The sequence below is a fragment of the Macaca nemestrina genome, chromosome 14, assembly GCF_043159975.1.
Source record: "Macaca nemestrina isolate mMacNem1 chromosome 14, mMacNem.hap1, whole genome shotgun sequence".
Classification (NCBI taxonomy): Eukaryota; Metazoa; Chordata; class Mammalia; order Primates; family Cercopithecidae; genus Macaca; species Macaca nemestrina.
In genome coordinates, this window is record NC_092138.1 from 62,039,210 (window position 1) to 62,056,301 (window position 17,092).

Sequence of the window (17,092 nt, forward strand, 5' to 3'; positions counted from 1 at the left end):
TTATCCTCAGTTCCATTCTTACCTCCCACCCCCTGCTGTACCCTGTTCCCGGTCTCACTCAGCCCAGAGGCAGAAGATCATGATGGAGCTCAGGAATGTTACATTTCACATTCCCTAAAACATTTCACTATAAAAATGTGAGCAACAGATATACTCACTCCTCCCTAAGCCTGCCCATAGGCACCAGGCTTTGATTAGCCCAAGAGTAAAACTGACAGATCCCTAGGCAAGGTAAAGATAAAGTACCCAGCACCAGGTCCCAAGGGGGATTCGGTGTCTGTGTCTCAGATAAGCAGGTGGGCCAGCTGCCTAAGGGACAACCTTAATGAAATCTCTGCTGATTGGATATTCCATCCACAGGGAGCCCCCAGAGGTTTAGAAAGTATCACCCCAAGGATATTAATAGCTACTGCCCTGAGAGGCTATTTCTAGTTCTTAGATGCCTCTCCCCTCCAATCATTTGCAGTCTGCGTGATTCTTAAACTTTAATGGGCAAAGCAGCCTCCCAGGGATCTTGCTGAAATGCATCTTCTGATTTAGTGGGTCTGGGCTGGGGCCAGCAGCCTTACATGTCCCCATGTGCTGCTGGTGTTGCTGACGTGTGGACCACACCTGAGGGGCAGGCTGGGCAGAACCTCCTCTGAACAGAGCTGTCTCGCCGCCTCCCTCAGTGATTCTTCTGTTTCTTTGTGCCGCAGCTGGATACTGGAAAGACTTTCCAGGTTGTCATGAGGTTCGACACTGATGTGGAGCTCACTTATTTCCTCAATGGGGGCATCCTCAACTACATGATCCGCAAGATGGCCAAGTAGGAGACCTGCACTTGGTGCTGCGCCCAGGGAGGAAGTCGCACCACCAGCCAGCCCAGGCCCTGGTGGAGAGGCCTCCCCGGCTGCCTCTGGGAGGGGTGCTGCCTTGTAGATGGAGCAAGTGAGCACCAGGGTTTTGGTGCCAATCCTGCAGGCACAAAACCAGAAGTTTCTACATTCTCTATTTTTGTTAATCTTCTCTTTTTCCAGAATTTGGAAGCTAGAATGGTGGGAATGTCAGTAGTGTCAGAAAGAACCAAGCTTGTCTTTAAAGTTACTGATCACAGGACGTTGATTTTTCACTATTTCCTATTAATCTTCAGCTGAACACAAGCAAACCTTCTCAGGAGGTGTCTCCTACCCTCTTATTGTTCCTCTTACCCTCTGCTCAATGAAACCTTTCTCTTGAAGGTCATTTTCCTTTCTATATTATACCAGTGTTAACTGACATGGATAGATACGAACTTTTCACACTTCAAATCAGAGCAGTGATTCTCTCTTCTCTCCCCTTTTCCTTCAGAGTGAATCATCCAGACTCCTCATGGACAGATCAGGTGTTGAAGTTTTTTTGATTATGTACCTTTTGATAGATCCACATAAAAAGAAATCTGAAGTTTTCTTTTACTATCTTTTCATTTATCAAGCAGAGACCTTTGTTGGGAGGCGGTTTTGGCAGAACACATTTCTAATTTGAATGAAATGAAATCTATTTTCAATGAAAACATGTTGACTTTGAGTTTTGCTGTGTTTGTGGCTGGAATTTGGGACATTTAGTGCAGAGTGAATCTCAGACTATGTCATTAGGAAGCCTGAACAACCTTCATATTCTCCCATTTTTACAACTCTATCAGAATTGTACAGGTATAATGGAAATGTTTAGGAACCATTATGCTCTACCCTGTTTGGGAGCAGACAAGAGGGAAGAGTAGCCTGCTAGCAGTAGCAATGATGTGAGTACGTAAGGAAAAGCAGATGATCGGTTTTTAGTGCCCTGAAGTTTATCTGCTCATTTTTACCCCTGTAGTCGTTTCTGGGCATGTCTTAGTTTGCTTGGGCTGCTATAATGTAATACCATAGCCTGAATGGCTGAAAGAATAGAAATGTATTTTCTCACAGTTATGGAGGCTGGAATTCTGAGATCAAAGTTCTAGCCACTTCATTTTCTGGTGAGGACGCTCTTCCTGGCTTACAGATGGCCACCTTCTTGCTTGTTCTCACATGGCATTTCTTTGGTTTGTGCCTGGTGGGAGAGAGAGAAAATGGGCTCTCCCATGTCTCTTCTTACAGCAACACTAATTGTATTGGATCAGGGTTCCACTCTTAGGGAGACCCAGGAAAGCTGGCGGTATAACTCGGTTCAAGTCCAAATGGCCTAAGAACCTGGAGGGGCATGGGGAATGCTGGTGTAAGTCCCAGAGTCTGAATGCCCAAGAACCAGCAGGAGCTGTGATGTCCAGGGACAGGAGGGCAGGATCTTTGTAACAAATTTTTTATGTCAAACTTAGCACTCAGGGGATATGGCCTGGCCATCACAACGTCTGGAATCTAATCCTTTTTCTACTTCTCACCAGATGAGGGATCAAGACAGGTTATTTAGCATCCCTGCACTTGCGGTCCTGGGGATCTTATTTATATTAATAAAAAAAAATTACAAACAGCCAGGCACGGTGGCTCACACCTATAAAGCACTTTGGGAGGCTGAGGCGGGTAGATCATCTGAGGTCAGGAGTTCTAGACCAGCCTGGCCAACATGGTAAAACCCTGTCTCTACTAAAAATACAAAAATTAGCCAGGTATGGTGTCGGGCGCCTGTAATCCCAGCTACATGGGAGGCTGAGGCAGGAAAATTGCTTGAACCCAGGAGGCAGAGGCTGCAGTGAGCCGAGATCATGCCATTGTACTCCAGCCTGGCTACAAGAGCAAAACTCCATCTCAAAAAAAAAAAAAAAAAAAAAAAATACAAACAGAACTCCATTATACAAAAAGCCTGTGATCCTCATGTTGGGATCAGTCCTAGAATAAAAACACTAAGAATGGCTGAGAAAACAGACCTCCACCCTCTTAGCTCTCCATTACTGAGCAGCTGGGGAGCTGTCTTGATCCCCACATTCAGTGGCTCCTATGGTCTGAATGTTTGTATCCTCCCAAAATTCACGTGGTGAAACCTTAACCCCCTAGGTGATGGTAATAGAAGCTGGGGCCTTTGGAAGGTGATTAGATCATGGTGGTGAGGCCCTCATGGATGGGGGTAGTGCCTTAAAAGAGGCTCAAGTTAGAGACCCCCTCATTTCTTCTACCATGGGAGAACACAGCAAGAAAGTACCATCTGTGAACCAGAAAGTGGGTTCTCACCAGATACTGAATCTGCCAGTGCTTTGAACCTAGACTTTCGGCCAGAACTGTGAGGAATGTCTATTGTTTATAAGGCACCCAGTTCATATTTAGTTACAGCAGCCCAACCAAAGACCGTGGTTATGAGGAAACAGATTCTTGTGGCTAGACTAGTGGCTAGACTAATGGAATTGGGTCCCTTACCTCCAAGTATACCTTCTGTCCTTTTCAGTAAAAATATCTTTGCCAGACACAGTGGCTCATGCCTATAATCCCAACACTTTGGGAGGCCGAGGCTGGAGGGTTGCTTGAGCCCAGAAGTTTGAGACCAACCTGGGCAACACTTTACAAAAAAAAATTAATTAATTAAATCAGCCAGGTGTGCACCTGTGGTCCCAGCTTTTGAGGAGGCTGAGGTGGGAGGACCACTTGAGCCTGGGAGGTCGAGGCCATGATTGTTCCACTGCACTCCAGCCTGGGCAACAAAGTGAGACCCTATCACCCCCGCGGAAAAAAAAAAAAAAGGTATCTTGGCCAGTGTCTCAACCTTGCCCACTAACAAGCCTAAATAAACGAACTTCTTTTACCTGGTTCTTTAAGGGCTGGTCGTCTTACTATCCAAATGAAAAATATGCTGTTCTCCCTCCCATATTCTTTGGGAATGAAGATTCCCATGTTTGTTCTGATAGTTTTCCAAATTCATTACTGCCTGATCCCTCCTAGGGAAAAAGGCATTCCTGGCATCCACAGCAAGCTAAGAGTTAATATTTTTAATATAGCAAATACACACGAAGGGCATCCCTCGTCCTTATTTACCCACCAGATTTTTATGGTACGTCGGGAGTAATCTAGGAGAAAGATCCATTAGGCATGAATCTTAGCTGTGGTAGAAGCACAACTGAAATTAGCTAAAGCAAAAAAAAAAAAAAAAAAAAAAAAAAGCTGGCTCACAGAACTTGAGGAACAGTGGTGGCCATGACTGTGGGCTTGATTGGATCTAGTGACTCAAGCTCCCTTCCATTTGCCCCTCCAACCACCCCCCATCCCTCCGCCAATCATACCTTCTATTGGCCTCTGCAGTAAAGTGGCCTATTCTGGGCCCTTCCATATGCCAGGGGATATGGCCACCAGCAGTTCTGGGGCAACCATTAATAATTTGTGATCTTGGAGATTTGTCTCCCAGTATTCCCTAGGGCAAAAATATTGGGAGTTCCTAGTCACCTAAATGAAGAACTTTATTTTTGGCAGTTTCCCTTTCAGGGCTCTAACAGGACTGGAGTAATGCACGGGGTTATGTAGGAGCAATGCAGAGCCACTTTTGAAAAATAGTAACCAAGGTTCTCCTGGCCGCCTTCTTAGGACATTATTAAATGTCATAAACACAAGTGGATTTTAACATCCAGCCAGTTTGTGTTCAACCAGACGGCATAATTATCATGAAAAAAGATTATATAATGGTAGCTGATATTCTTATTTTTAAAAGTTGACATCCCAAGAGTGAATCCTACATATTCAATACAGATTTATTGAATGAAATTCGTAGTTTTATGTTATAATGAAACAGAGTTCCAGGCATGTACCTGCCAAATTTGGTTCTGGTTGTCTTTTCGTATGCAGGCTGGATACCTGCTACTGTGCTTTTACAGGATGTTAACAGTGTCCCCTGAGTAAAACAGACCCAGGGTCAGTACATTTGGGAACCACTGAGTTAAACGGGTTTTATCACTGCAGAACAGACACAAGAACAATGTGTGCTGTAAATCACTGTTTGCAGGGAAGGTGGCAGCAAATGGCACAAAAACCCACCTGACCACAAAGTGCTTTCTTCTGGGCGTCTCACACACTGTGCTCCACAGGATGCTCTTGAGAAACACTGAGCTATGGTTGGTCTGCTGTTTGAAATTCAAATAATAATGAATCAGTTTTAAGGACAGGAATTGTTTTACTGACCTTGATGTTGAGATGAGTCTTCATTTCAGGGTGAAAATATCACAGCATCAGCACAGGCCAGGACTGCAGAGATAACAAGGTGGTGGTTGTATAACAGGTGGTGTCTCAACCACAGGAGCTTCAAAACATGCACATGGCTGGACACCCTGCCAGGATGCTGTAATGGGGCTGGGCATGTGTCCATGAAGAAGACTCCCCAGTTGTTTCTAAAATGTGGCCTTTGGTCTAGAAATGCAATGACCAGCATTTGGGAGTCAGTCAAGAGATCCACTTCCTAAAAGCCTACCTACTCATCTCTTTCATTCAGTACATGTTAACCAAGTGCCTACTTTGTTTGAGTCCATGCCTGGCAATGACATTATTCTATTAAAAGTCAAACAAGGAAATGCTAAGTTTTCCTTATTTCACTTCAGTCTGCCTGCCTCAGTTGGCTGAAGAGGGCTATTCACCTTCATCCAAATTGAATCATTTACACACTTAAAAGAACTTTTCTTGGCCAGTTATGGTGGCTTATGCCTGTAATCCCAACACTGTGGGAGGCCGAGTCAAGTGGATCACTTGAGGTCAGGAGTTCAAGATCAGCCTGGCCAACATGGTGAAACCCTGACTCCACTAAAAATAATAAAAATTAGCCGGGTGTGGTGGCAGGTGCCCGTACCCAGCTACTTGGGAGGCTGAGGCAGGAGAATCACTTGAACCCAGAAGGCAGAGATTGCAGTGAGCCAAGATCACACCACTATACTCCAACCTGGGCAACAGAGTGAGACTCCATCTCAAAAAAAATTTTTTTTTCTCTTATTAAATCTATTTCTGGTAGATGTTTTACACATCCTATTGGAGTTCTTAAACAGTAGTGTATTAGTCCATTTTCACACTGCTATAAAGAACTGCCTGAGACTGGGTAATTTATAAAGAAAAGAGGTTTAATAGACTCACAGTTACACATGGCTGAGGAGGCCTCAGGAAACTTACAATCATGGCAGAAGGGGAAGTAGGCACGTCTTACATGGCAGCAGATGAGAGAGAAAGTGTGTGTGTAAAGGAGGAATTGTCAAACACTTATAAAACCATCAGCTCTTATGAGAACTCACTATCCCAAGAACAGCATGGGGACAACTGCCCCCGTGATCTAATCACCTCCCATCAGGTCCCTCCCTTGACACATGGGGATTATAATTCAAGATGAGATTTGGGTGGGGACACAGAGCCAAACCATATCAAATAGCAATTAAAAAAACAGTCACATAAGAAAAGACATTCTTAATAAAATACAAATGGAAAATGAAAAAAAAATCAACTCATAAACTTGGTTTAAATAATCAATTTGTATTGGATCTTAGTAAGAATACTGCTACTAGTAATTATTATCAAGCAACTACTGTGTCATGTACATTTCACACATTCTTTTAATTAAAAACTCTCCACTAACCCTTACAGTTCAGTATTATCCTTGTTTTATAGATGAAGAAAAGCCAAAGAGAAGTTATATAACTGGCAAGTTTCTCTGGCTCCCTGCCTGCACCATTGCTCACTAGATTGCATGGAGAGGGAGGCGGCTGGAACACCTCATCCCGTTGATCTCCAGGGAACTCAGGCACTTGCTTCCATGTCTAGAAAAACCGCAAACTAAGCTCTTTGAAGCATGAGCAAACCTTGCTAAGTGACACATGAATGCCATTTGGATACATATTCTAATCTTTCAAGTAGAAAGGACAGTCAGACTGCCTCACCTGTAACATCCAAGGGATCTGAGAACAGACATTCAGTCCAGGTGTTGAACATCAACCATTAAAGGAAAATCGTCAAAGAGAACAATGGCACATATTAAGAGAACATATTAATAGGGCAAGATATATAGTAAACTAAGTTTTCAAGAAATATTTTATCATTTTTATGCTCACTACTAAAAGCTGTCCACTGTAGAGTGGACACACATTGCTACATACAGCAACTCTAGAGTGGACAGCTTTTAGTAGTGAGCATAAAAATGGCTTTATGTACTCATGTTCTCTGTGTAGCCGTACCACATGTTGCTACACAGGGAACATGAGTACATATAACCATTACATATACATACCTGTATGTATGTATAATAGTTATATATACATATTTACAGTATATACATGTATATATATTGAACTCTTGGAATTACCAACCCTTAAGGGATCAGCAAAGAGGAGGACTCAATAAAAAAGACTAGACTAGAACTAGAAGAGAGAAGAGCCCAGGGACAGTTTCAAGAAGAGTGCTCAACAGGGCCAAATGTGCAGAGGTCAAATAGAAGGTCAAGAAGTGCCCAGTGGATTTGGCAACCAGAGTCACTGGTAACCTTCAAAAGAACAATTTCAGTAGATTGTTAATGGCAAAAGCCAATGTACAGTAGGTTAAGGAGAAAAAAGGAGATAAAAATTCCCAACATTCCATTCATTCATCTATCCCGGTGTGTACAGAGTGATTACTGTGTGTTTGTTGGCAGTTACTCTAAAAAGAAAGCTAGAAATGAGGCTTTTAAATTTTTCCCAAGTACTAAGAGCTCTGTTGGCCTACAAAATATTCAGTGCTGTGATTCACTCATATGTGCTTTGCATATATAATACAAACTGTTAAAGATATTTTTAAAAAAATATTTTCACAGGCGTACAAGCGATCCATGATTATACCCACTATGTTTGTTTCTTCTCCACTCAAAGTTACTCATTCCCTGTAGCTGAAGATTGAGGCCCTGATATCATTTGGCCATTTCTGCTGGATCAAATGGTATCTTCTCAAAATGAAAGTCCTTCCACTTCGAGTACAGTGTCTGAACTCCAGTTGCAATATCCTCCACCACAAAACTTTCAATTTTTATAACTGGAATCTCAAATGTCTTGTACTTCATATGGATTCCCCAGTCATGGCTGCAGTTCTGTCGGGCACAGAATATCTTTTCTCTTTTATCAAAATTTGAAAACTTCTTTGGCTTGGGATGTGGTCTCCTCACAAAGCATTCCTTAAAAGCATCTCCAAGCACAGTGTAATGGCATTCCTACAGATAAAGGGATGGAATAACACACAAAAGAGAACATTAGAACCAGTACATAATTGTGATTAAAAAAAAAAAAGAGAACTCCACAATAATCTGAGATGAAGAATAGGTGGGTCTCACTTATTTTACAATTGAAGGAAAACAAATATGGATTCACCTAAAGTCCAGAGGACGATCCATGCACCTGACTCCCTTTTACAGGCAGGGTAGTGTTGCAAGTGAGGACACTGGGCACCTCATAGAGAGGAAGATTAAGAAAGACCCAGGTAACCCAGCTTCTGAAGGTAGATACTTATTATTCAAAAACACAAGCGATGTTTGTTGAAAATCTGTGAAGCTGAAGTTCACCAGTGGCCCTAGCAGGCACAATCCAAAGGATACAGGGAAAATGACCAAGGTCAAGGTGCAATTGAAGAAGGTCAGGGACTAACGTGTTCACAGGCCCCACCTAGAGTCAACTTTAGAGTAAACGGCTCAAACAAATGCAGATCCAACATACTAGTCCCTCAGGAAAACATAGGGTCTAAAAGGGCCATTTTTAGTAGAATAATCACCCAAATTGGAGCTAAAAGGACCTTTTACGCTAAAGCAGCAAACTTAGAAAGGTAAGGGAACTTAGCAATATGACTCCTAATATGCTTTTTGCCCAAACAGCTGAGCTGATGAGAGATTTCTGCTTTCTGAAGATGAATGGAACACCCTGAAGTAATAACTCCTCATCTGAGCCAGCCCAGCCCCTCCACCGTAACCCCACATGCAAGACAGTTATACCCCACATTTCTCTTTGGAGATTTTTCTAACCCTTTTTCTGAAAGTTTTAAGAACAAAATATAAGGCTGCAATAGAAAGCCAACCTTCAGATGTCACATTTTACAAATAAGGATATATTTTCTTCATTATAGAAGTGATCCATAGCCCAAAAGGAATGTTTGGAAAACATAAAGTACTAGGGAAAGAGAAAAAGATCATGGAATCTCACCACCAAAATATTAATACATTTTGGTATAGTTCCCCTAGCCTTTGTTTTTCTGTAGAAAGGTAAGTTTTTTGACTTTTTCTTGACAGTGACGATGGTATTTGCTGCTGTTTCACACAGCTATAAAGTAGCATCTTTATAATTTTGTGTTCTGGTTACTTTTTTCCACATTAGTTTGTAAGCAGTTTTTCATTATACTACATAAACTTCATAATCTTTAAAATAAACTTTACTTTGGAACAATTTTAGATTTACAGAAAAATTGCAAAGATATCCCAGAAAATTTCTGCATACCCTTTGCCCAGTTTCCCCAAATGCTAACATTTCATATACCACAGTACATTTGTCCAAACCAAGATATTAACATCAGTACATTACTATTATCTAAACTACAGATTTTACCACTCTTTCTCTAGTCATATCCTTTATCTGTTCCAGGAGCTAATCCAGGACACTTCATTGCATGTAGCATGACTTTTTTTTTTTTTTTTTTTTTTTTTTTTTTTTTTTTTTGAGACAGAGTCTTGCTCTGTCACCCAGGCTAGAGTGCAGTGGTGCGACATCAGCTCACTGCAACCTCCGCCTCCTGGGTTCAAGTGATTCTCCTGCCTCAGCCTCCTGAGTAGCTGGGATTACAGGTGCCCACCACCATGCCCAGCTTATTTTTGTATTTTTAGTAGAGAGAGGGTTTTGCCATGTTGGCCAGGCTGGTCTCGAACTCCTGACCTCAGGTGATCCACCTGCCTCAAAGTACTGGGATTACAGGCATGAGCCACCATGCTCGGCCTGACCACTTTAATGGCTTTTTTTTAAATGGCTGTGTAATATTAAGTGGCTGTACAGCAATGTTTTAAAACTATTTTTTTCTTTTTTTGAGCCAGGGTCTTACTCTATCATCCAGACTAGAGTGCAGTGGTGCAATCATGGCTTACTGCAGCCTTGATCTCTCAAGTTCAAACAATTAGCCCACCTAGCCTCCTGAGTAGCTGGAACTACAGGCTCTTGCTACCATGGTAGCCCAGCTTTTTTTTTTTTTTTTAATTTTTTTTTTGTGACGGAGTCTCTCTGTCACCTGGGCTGGAGTGGAATGGCGTGATTTCGGCTCACTGCAACCTCTGCCTCCTGGGTTCAAGCAATTCTCCTGCCTCAGCCTCCCGAGTAGCTAAGATTACAGCCGCCTGCCCCTACGCCCAGCTAATTTTTTTATTTTTAGTAGAGACAGGGTTTCATCATGTTGGCCGGGCTGGTCTCGAACTCCTGACCTTGTGATTTACCCACCTCGGCCTCCCAAAGTGTTTGGATTACAGGTGTGAGCCACTATGCCTGGCCAAAAACTATTTATTATTGAACATTTAGTATTTCTTTTTCACTTCTTAGCTTTTTTTCAAATACACAGATCATGGCCACAATAGCAATGGAAATAATAGAGTTTTACTATAAATATTTCACCGACAGTAAGCTTTAGCTAGTGCTAAAACATGACCAGGCACTTTGTAAAAAGGCAGCTTACCTCTATCACTCTTATGTCAGCTGTGTAACATACCAAGGCTTTGCACTTTCCGCAGAGCAGTTTTTTATTTTCCTTATCAGGTACAGGTTTTGGTTTTTCTTGACTATCTCTGATTAATTTTTCATGAGTCTGTATATGCAGAATCTAATGCAAAAATAAAGACCTCAAATATAATTTGAGTATAACACATATAGAGAGAAACAGGCACAGATAGATATATACATATACATGCACATATACAATCATTCATATACAACTTCCATGAACATATGGTACCTGACTTGGTAAAATCACAGATTTTATTGGTTCTCCTAACTTAATATTAGTCAATGTTTAATTGTGGCCTCCAACTAGTCTTTCAATTTCTTCATCAAAAATGCTCATAAAAGCACTAAAGATGTCCATAGAATAGTCATATGAACCATGCTTTCTACTTTAGTGTTTTGCAAAACTTGAAAAAAAGCAAAACCTGTACCAGATATACAATATGCACTGTTTCAGGCATAATTATATCCATTTGCAGGCACAAACCCAATGAGTGATACAGCAGGCAGAAGAGCCCCTGATACGGTTTGGCTGTATCCTTACCCAAATCTCAACTTGAATTGTTTTCATCTTCCAGAATTCCCGTGTGTTATGGGACGGACCCAGGGAGAGGTAATTGAATCATGGGGGCCAGTCTTTCCTGTGCTATTCTTATGATAGTGAATAAGTCTCACGAGATCTGATGGGTTTATCAGGGGTTTCCACTTTTGCTTCTTCCTCATTTTTCTCCTGCTGCTGCCATGTAAGAAGTGCCTTCTGCCTCCCACCATGATTCTGAGGCCTCCCCAGCCACGTGGAACTGTAAGTCCAATTAAACCTCTTTGTTTTCCCAATCTCAGGTATGTCTTTGTCAGTGGCATAAAAACAGACTAATACAGCCCTCAACATCTAAAACCTTTTTTCTCTCTCCCCTTCAGCCACAGGGAATATTGTTGCATATGTGTAGTATGATTGTATTCTAATTCAAAATCTAGTCCTTGGCTAAGAACATGGTCCAACTTAGAACCATGGACATGATAGTATAAAACTCTTCATACCAATAAATAGATCTCAAACTGAATGAAAAAAAAAAATCATAGATGCCAACACTGAGATGAGAAAGATTTTAAAGCCCCTAATAAAGATGCTTCGATGGACAATTATAAATACTTTTGAAACATAAAGAGAAAACATAAAGGTTCAACAATGAAATGGAAGACAAAGTTTAGAACTGAAAGATACAACCAAAATAAAAAGGTCAATGGATGGGCTTTCCGTGGCAGAATGGAAGGGACAAAGAAAAGAGTCAGTGATCTGAAAGAACAACAGAAATTACCCAATCTAAACAACAACAAAATACACTGGGGTGGGGGGAGGGAAGCAAAGTCTCAAGGACCTGTAGGACTATAAAAAACTATGTCATGGCACTGGAGTTCTGCAAGGAGAGAAGAGCAGGGCTTAAAAAGTATTCAAAGAAATAACAGCCAAATATATCCCAAATTTAACAAGCTACATCAACCAAGATTCAAGAAGCTGAACAAGCTCCAAACAGGATAAACACCTTCAAAAAACACTCTGAGACATGTTATAATTAAACTTATGAAAACTGAAGAAAAAAATCTTGAAAGCAGTCAGAGGAAAAAAATAAAAGAAGACATCTTACCCATAGGGGGAAATCAGTCTGAATAACAGGAGATTTGTCATTAGAAACAATGGAGGCTACCTGAAAGTGGCACAATATTTTTTAAATGCTGAAAGAAAAGAACAGTCCATCCCAGAACCCTAGACTCAGCAAGATGCCACCTTCAAAAATAAGGAAGAAATGAAGACATTCTCAGATGAAGGAACACTGAGAATCTGTCATCAGCAGATTTACCCTAAAATATTGGCTAAAGGAAGTTTTCTAAACAGAGGAAATGATAAAAGGAACCCTGAAACATCATGAAGGAAGAAAGAACACAGATTTCCTCCATGTCTTCTATGGAAGATTCTGTCCGTCCCACTGGTTTATGGTGGCGCCTCTCTATATCAGACTATGCTTTCAAGTGTCCCAGGTGGATCCAGACAGCCTAGATGCAAATAGCGTCCCTGTCACTTAGCAGCTACGTCATTTTGGGCAAGCGCCTCGTTTCTTTACATACAAAATGGGACGATAGCATCTGCTTCATGGACTGTCAGGAGATAACATGAGCTTATGACTGCTCAGGCCTGCCCAGCACAGGGTAAATGCCCATCAGCGTTGCCTCCCTCCGTTAGGCTAGTCTTATGCTAAGAGCCATGAAAATGTTGTAATGGGGTGGCTTGTAGTTTTGTATTGATAAGGCAATCTCCATTCATTAGGGATTGCCTTATCAATACAAAACAACTAGCTACCCCCATTTTAATTTTTCTAGAAATATAGCTATTTTCATCTATTTATTATTTTATATAAACTCTAGAACCATTTTATCAAATTAAAAGTATATTTATGCTTTCAATATGGTTTGTGATACATGAATAAGCGAATTTGGGATGAATGCACATGTTTAAAATATTCAGTCATTCAAGAGCATGGCATTTCTTTTATCTTAATATCTCCCAGTAAAATTTATTTGTCCTCATTTCTGCTTCAAACTTTTCTGATTAGGCTGGTAGATGTAATGGTTAAACAGATGGGCTCTACCAACTCTGCCATGAACTAGCTGTGTGATCTACTGGCACTGAAGCTATTCCAAGTCTCAGTTTCCTGCCTATAAAATGACATAGGAGGCACTACTATATGGATTGCTGTAAAGCCTATTGATGTAAGTAAAGCATTTGCAGGGACTAGTGGAGAGTCAGTGTTCTACATGCATGAGCTGCAGTTATTGTCACTGTGAATGGAAATCTCCCTCCCCCTTATATCTTTTAGTTGGTTACTGATCATACATAGATAATCTGATTCCCATACCACTTCAAATTCAAATTTGCTTTATATAAAAAAATTTTAGATTTTTTTTTTTTTTTTTTGAGACAGAGTCTCACTTTGTCACCCAGGCTGGAGTACAGTGGCACAATCTCAGCTCACTGCAACCTCCGACTCCTGGGTTCAAGTGATTCTCCTGGGTTCAAGTGATTCTCCTGCCTCAGCCTCCCAAGTAGCTGGGATTACAGGCAGGTGCCACCACATCCAGCTAATTTTTGTATTTTTAGTAGAGATGGGGTTTCACCATGTTGGCTAGGCTGGTCTTGAACTCCTGACCTCGCGTTATCCACCCACCTCGGCCTCCCAAAGTGCTGGTATTACACGTGTAAGCCACCACACCCGGCTTCCTTTCCCCTACCCCCGCTTTTTGAGATAGATTCCTACTACGTTGCCCTGGCTGGACTTGAACTCTTGGGCTTAAATGATCCTCCCATGTAGCTGGGACTATAGGCGTGAGCCATCATGCCCAGCTAGACCTAGAATGTTTTGATTTAAAAAACCAAATATACTGGCTGGGCACAGTAGCTCATGCCTATAATCCCAGCCTGTAATCCCGACACTTTGGGAGGCCAAGGCTGACATATCACTTGAGTCTAGAGTTCAAGACCAGCCTGGGCTGTAGAGACCATCTCTACTAAAAATACAAAAATTAATGATGCGTGGTGGCACACACCTGTAGTCCTAGCTACTTGGGAGGCTGAGATTGCAGTGAGCCAAGATCACGCCACTGCACTCCAGCCTGGGAGACAGAGTGAGACCCTGTCTCAAAAAAATAAATAAGAAATAAATAATTTAAAAATTAAAAACCAAACGTGATTTCCCCTTCCCCACTTCTTGCCCCATCCCACCTGAAATTATCTTCATTATTTTTGTAAAAATAAAGGGTGTTCAGGCCTCCTGTTTTTAATCCAATTTTTCACTGTTGTAAAACTGCTACATTATATCCCATTATTTCCCTTTGGACAAATTTCTAGATTTGAAATACCTGGGTTATATGATACACTTTTTCCTATGAGCAATTTTAATTTTTTTTAATTAGTTTTTTCAGATATGGTTCTAATCACTACTTAAGCAGAATAGAGGTTACCAGGAAAGAAGGTGAAAATATAACCTTGCCTTTCAGGCATCCAAGTTTTTAAAAAATTCACTTATAATGGTATTCAATTATATACTGAAATTCAATTAAATACTAATAATCTCAAATATTTTAAGTGTTACTCTAGGCAATAGGTATAAATCCTAATAAGCTAAAACTATTACAGCTATACTTAAAACTAAGTAAAAATCAATAACTGGGTAAAGAGGCTCAACCAATCATAAGTCTATGGCATACTGACCTTCACCCATACAACCTAAAAAAAGAAGCCTAGCTCCACACGGAGGTGGAGAAAAGCAAACTATCTTAATTATGTGTAGTCATGGGTACGCATGTTGGAAGTTCTTTGTTCAAAATGAACTTTCTTTCATCCCATCTTTGTTCTCTGCTTCATGAGGAAAGAAAAGCAGCTTCCTCATTTTGATTTCAAATAAACCTTCACAACCACAACTGCCAGACCCTTCATCCTTATTCCTCCAGAATGAAACACCACCAAATCCTGAAGCGTCCACCATGGAAATCAGTTCTTGGATACCTCTGGGCTGTCTACATGTTAAGATGGCTGCAGAGTGACCAGAGAATTCTGGGACGGGGGATGGGGAGTGCTCTAGTGACAGCAGGCCACACGCAGACAAGGGACAGTGCAGCTGGGGCGCTGGGGAAGAAAGCAGTCTCCCTGTACTCTGCTCCTCCGTCTCCCTTTCCTGTTCTTGCAGATTGCCCTAAAGAGCTCCAAGCTTTTGCCCTCTCTTCTGCAGAGTTCCTTCCTTCCATTAAAACCCATATATAGGGACCAGGATGCTCAAACCCAAACCCCAAACCCTTATCAAAGCACCCACAAAAGGGGGGCTCACCCCTAGAACCATAATTCCCTTTAGTTTTAAGAATATAAGATTTTCCCTACCTCATTATACTTTTACTAAGCCTTTTTTTTTTTTTTTTAGACAGAGTCTCACTGTGTTGCCCAGGCTGGAGTGCAGTGGTGTGATCTCAGCTCACTGCAAGCTCCCCCTCCCTGGTTCACGCCATTCTCCTGCCTCAGCCTCCCAAGTAGCTGGGACTACAGGCACCCACCACCGCACCTGGCTAACTTTTTGTATTTTTAGTAGAGACGGGGTTTCACCGTAGTCTCAATCTCCTGACCTCGGGATCCACCCGCCTCGGGCTCCCAAAGTGCTGGGATTACAGGCGTGAGCCACCGCACCCGGCCTTTACTAAGCCTTTGAAAGCAAATCCTTCCCCTTTGAACAGGGCAGCTGGGCCTGGTCATGTATTATAGGACAGGGATACCAACACAACTCAGGCCTCCCGGCTGCCAGTAACTCCCAGCTACACTGGTTATAGGGCTTCTTGTTCCCTACCATCTCTGCCTATCTATCTGTAGGTGTTAGGGGAACCCCAAATGCTATTACACAGCCTGATTCAACAGATATGTAACCCATTTCCTCCTCACCCCACTCCTTATCCTGGTGTGCTGGCTACAAAAGAATGCCTACATCTGGTCTAGCCTCTCTCTTCCTCGACAGACTTTTACTCTATTTCTTCTGTCACATGAGTCTAAGTAGCCTGTCACCTAGGAGAAGAGATAAACATTATGCCATGGTTATTAAAACTCGTGGTTTTAAAACATGTTTTGGCAATATATTTTACAAAATGGAAAGGTGGCTCAGTGAAAAGAGAATCCCATCCCCAGTAAAACTAAGGGAGGAACTACATAATTTCCCTGCAATTCTCCTCACTGAAAATGTGGAAGACGTGGTTCTGGATAACTTAATCTCCCAGCTTTAGGAAGAAAAATGTTTTTTAGATTAGTAAACACTGACAAAGTTGTGATTTGTGTACTAAAGTGTTAATCTGCTTTCGATAATTGATTGTCAATACTTTTTGGAGCACAGAGATTATGACTTTTTAAAATTATAGACACTATGGAGTTGGTCTATTAAACTATAAGGTTCATCTTCATGAAGTTAAACTATGTCTCACATGTCTATCCAATAACAGCTCTCATTTCTTGGGCATGTATTTTATGCCAGGCACTAAGAGATACAATGCATACATCTCATTTATCCTCATGACCACCCTGGGAATTAAATACTATTATGTCCCCCACTTTTTACACGAGGAGATCGATTATTTAAAAGACAGGGCAACTGCCTGAGGTCACACATCTTGCAAGTGACAGAACTGGGATTTGAACCATGGATTCTAGTGTTAAAGCTCTCCCCTACCCCTGCAGTGACCATGCTTCCAGAGATTCTGAGCCTATGTAAATCTCTGCAATGGGTCTGGAGAAAGTGTAGGTATGTGTTTCTTGACTTTCTCCAATCTGATTTCATGCTTCTGTGTTATGGAAATTACAATGGAATGAAGGTTATTACACTAAGAAGTTGATCTGAATAGGTATGCCACTCCAAGGTATATATGACT

General features: G+C 41.5%; 2 protein-coding genes across 7 annotated transcripts in view; one reads left to right on the top strand and one right to left on the bottom strand.

Moving 5' to 3' along the window:
- The window catches only part of LOC105485636 (aconitase 1), a 109,709-nt gene that overhangs the window by 66,858 nt on the left and 25,759 nt on the right, over positions 1-17,092 (top strand). For 3 of the 5 annotated variants that reach the window (XR_011612671.1, XR_011612672.1, XR_011612673.1), the window contains exon 21: positions 699-930. Coding sequence is in view for 2 of the 5 variants with exons in the window: in XM_011747961.2 (XP_011746263.2) it covers positions 699-812 (114 nt within the window). In the remaining 3 variants the exon portion in view is untranslated. Of the gene's footprint in view, positions 1-698; positions 16,628-17,092 lie in introns of those variants that run through there. The other 2 variants (XM_011747961.2, XM_011747962.3) reach the window with 1 other exon arrangement.
- The window catches only part of RIGI (RNA sensor RIG-I), a 73,908-nt gene continuing 62,808 nt past the window's right edge, over positions 5,993-17,092 (bottom strand). For both annotated transcript variants that reach the window (XM_011747963.3, XM_011747966.3), the window contains 2 exons: positions 10,602-10,745; positions 5,993-8,115 (listed from right to left, as the gene is read on the bottom strand). In XM_011747963.3, the coding sequence (XP_011746265.2) occupies positions 7,819-8,115; positions 10,602-10,745 (441 nt within the window). In that variant the 3' untranslated portion in view covers positions 5,993-7,818. The remainder of the gene's footprint in view (positions 8,116-10,601; positions 10,746-17,092) is intronic.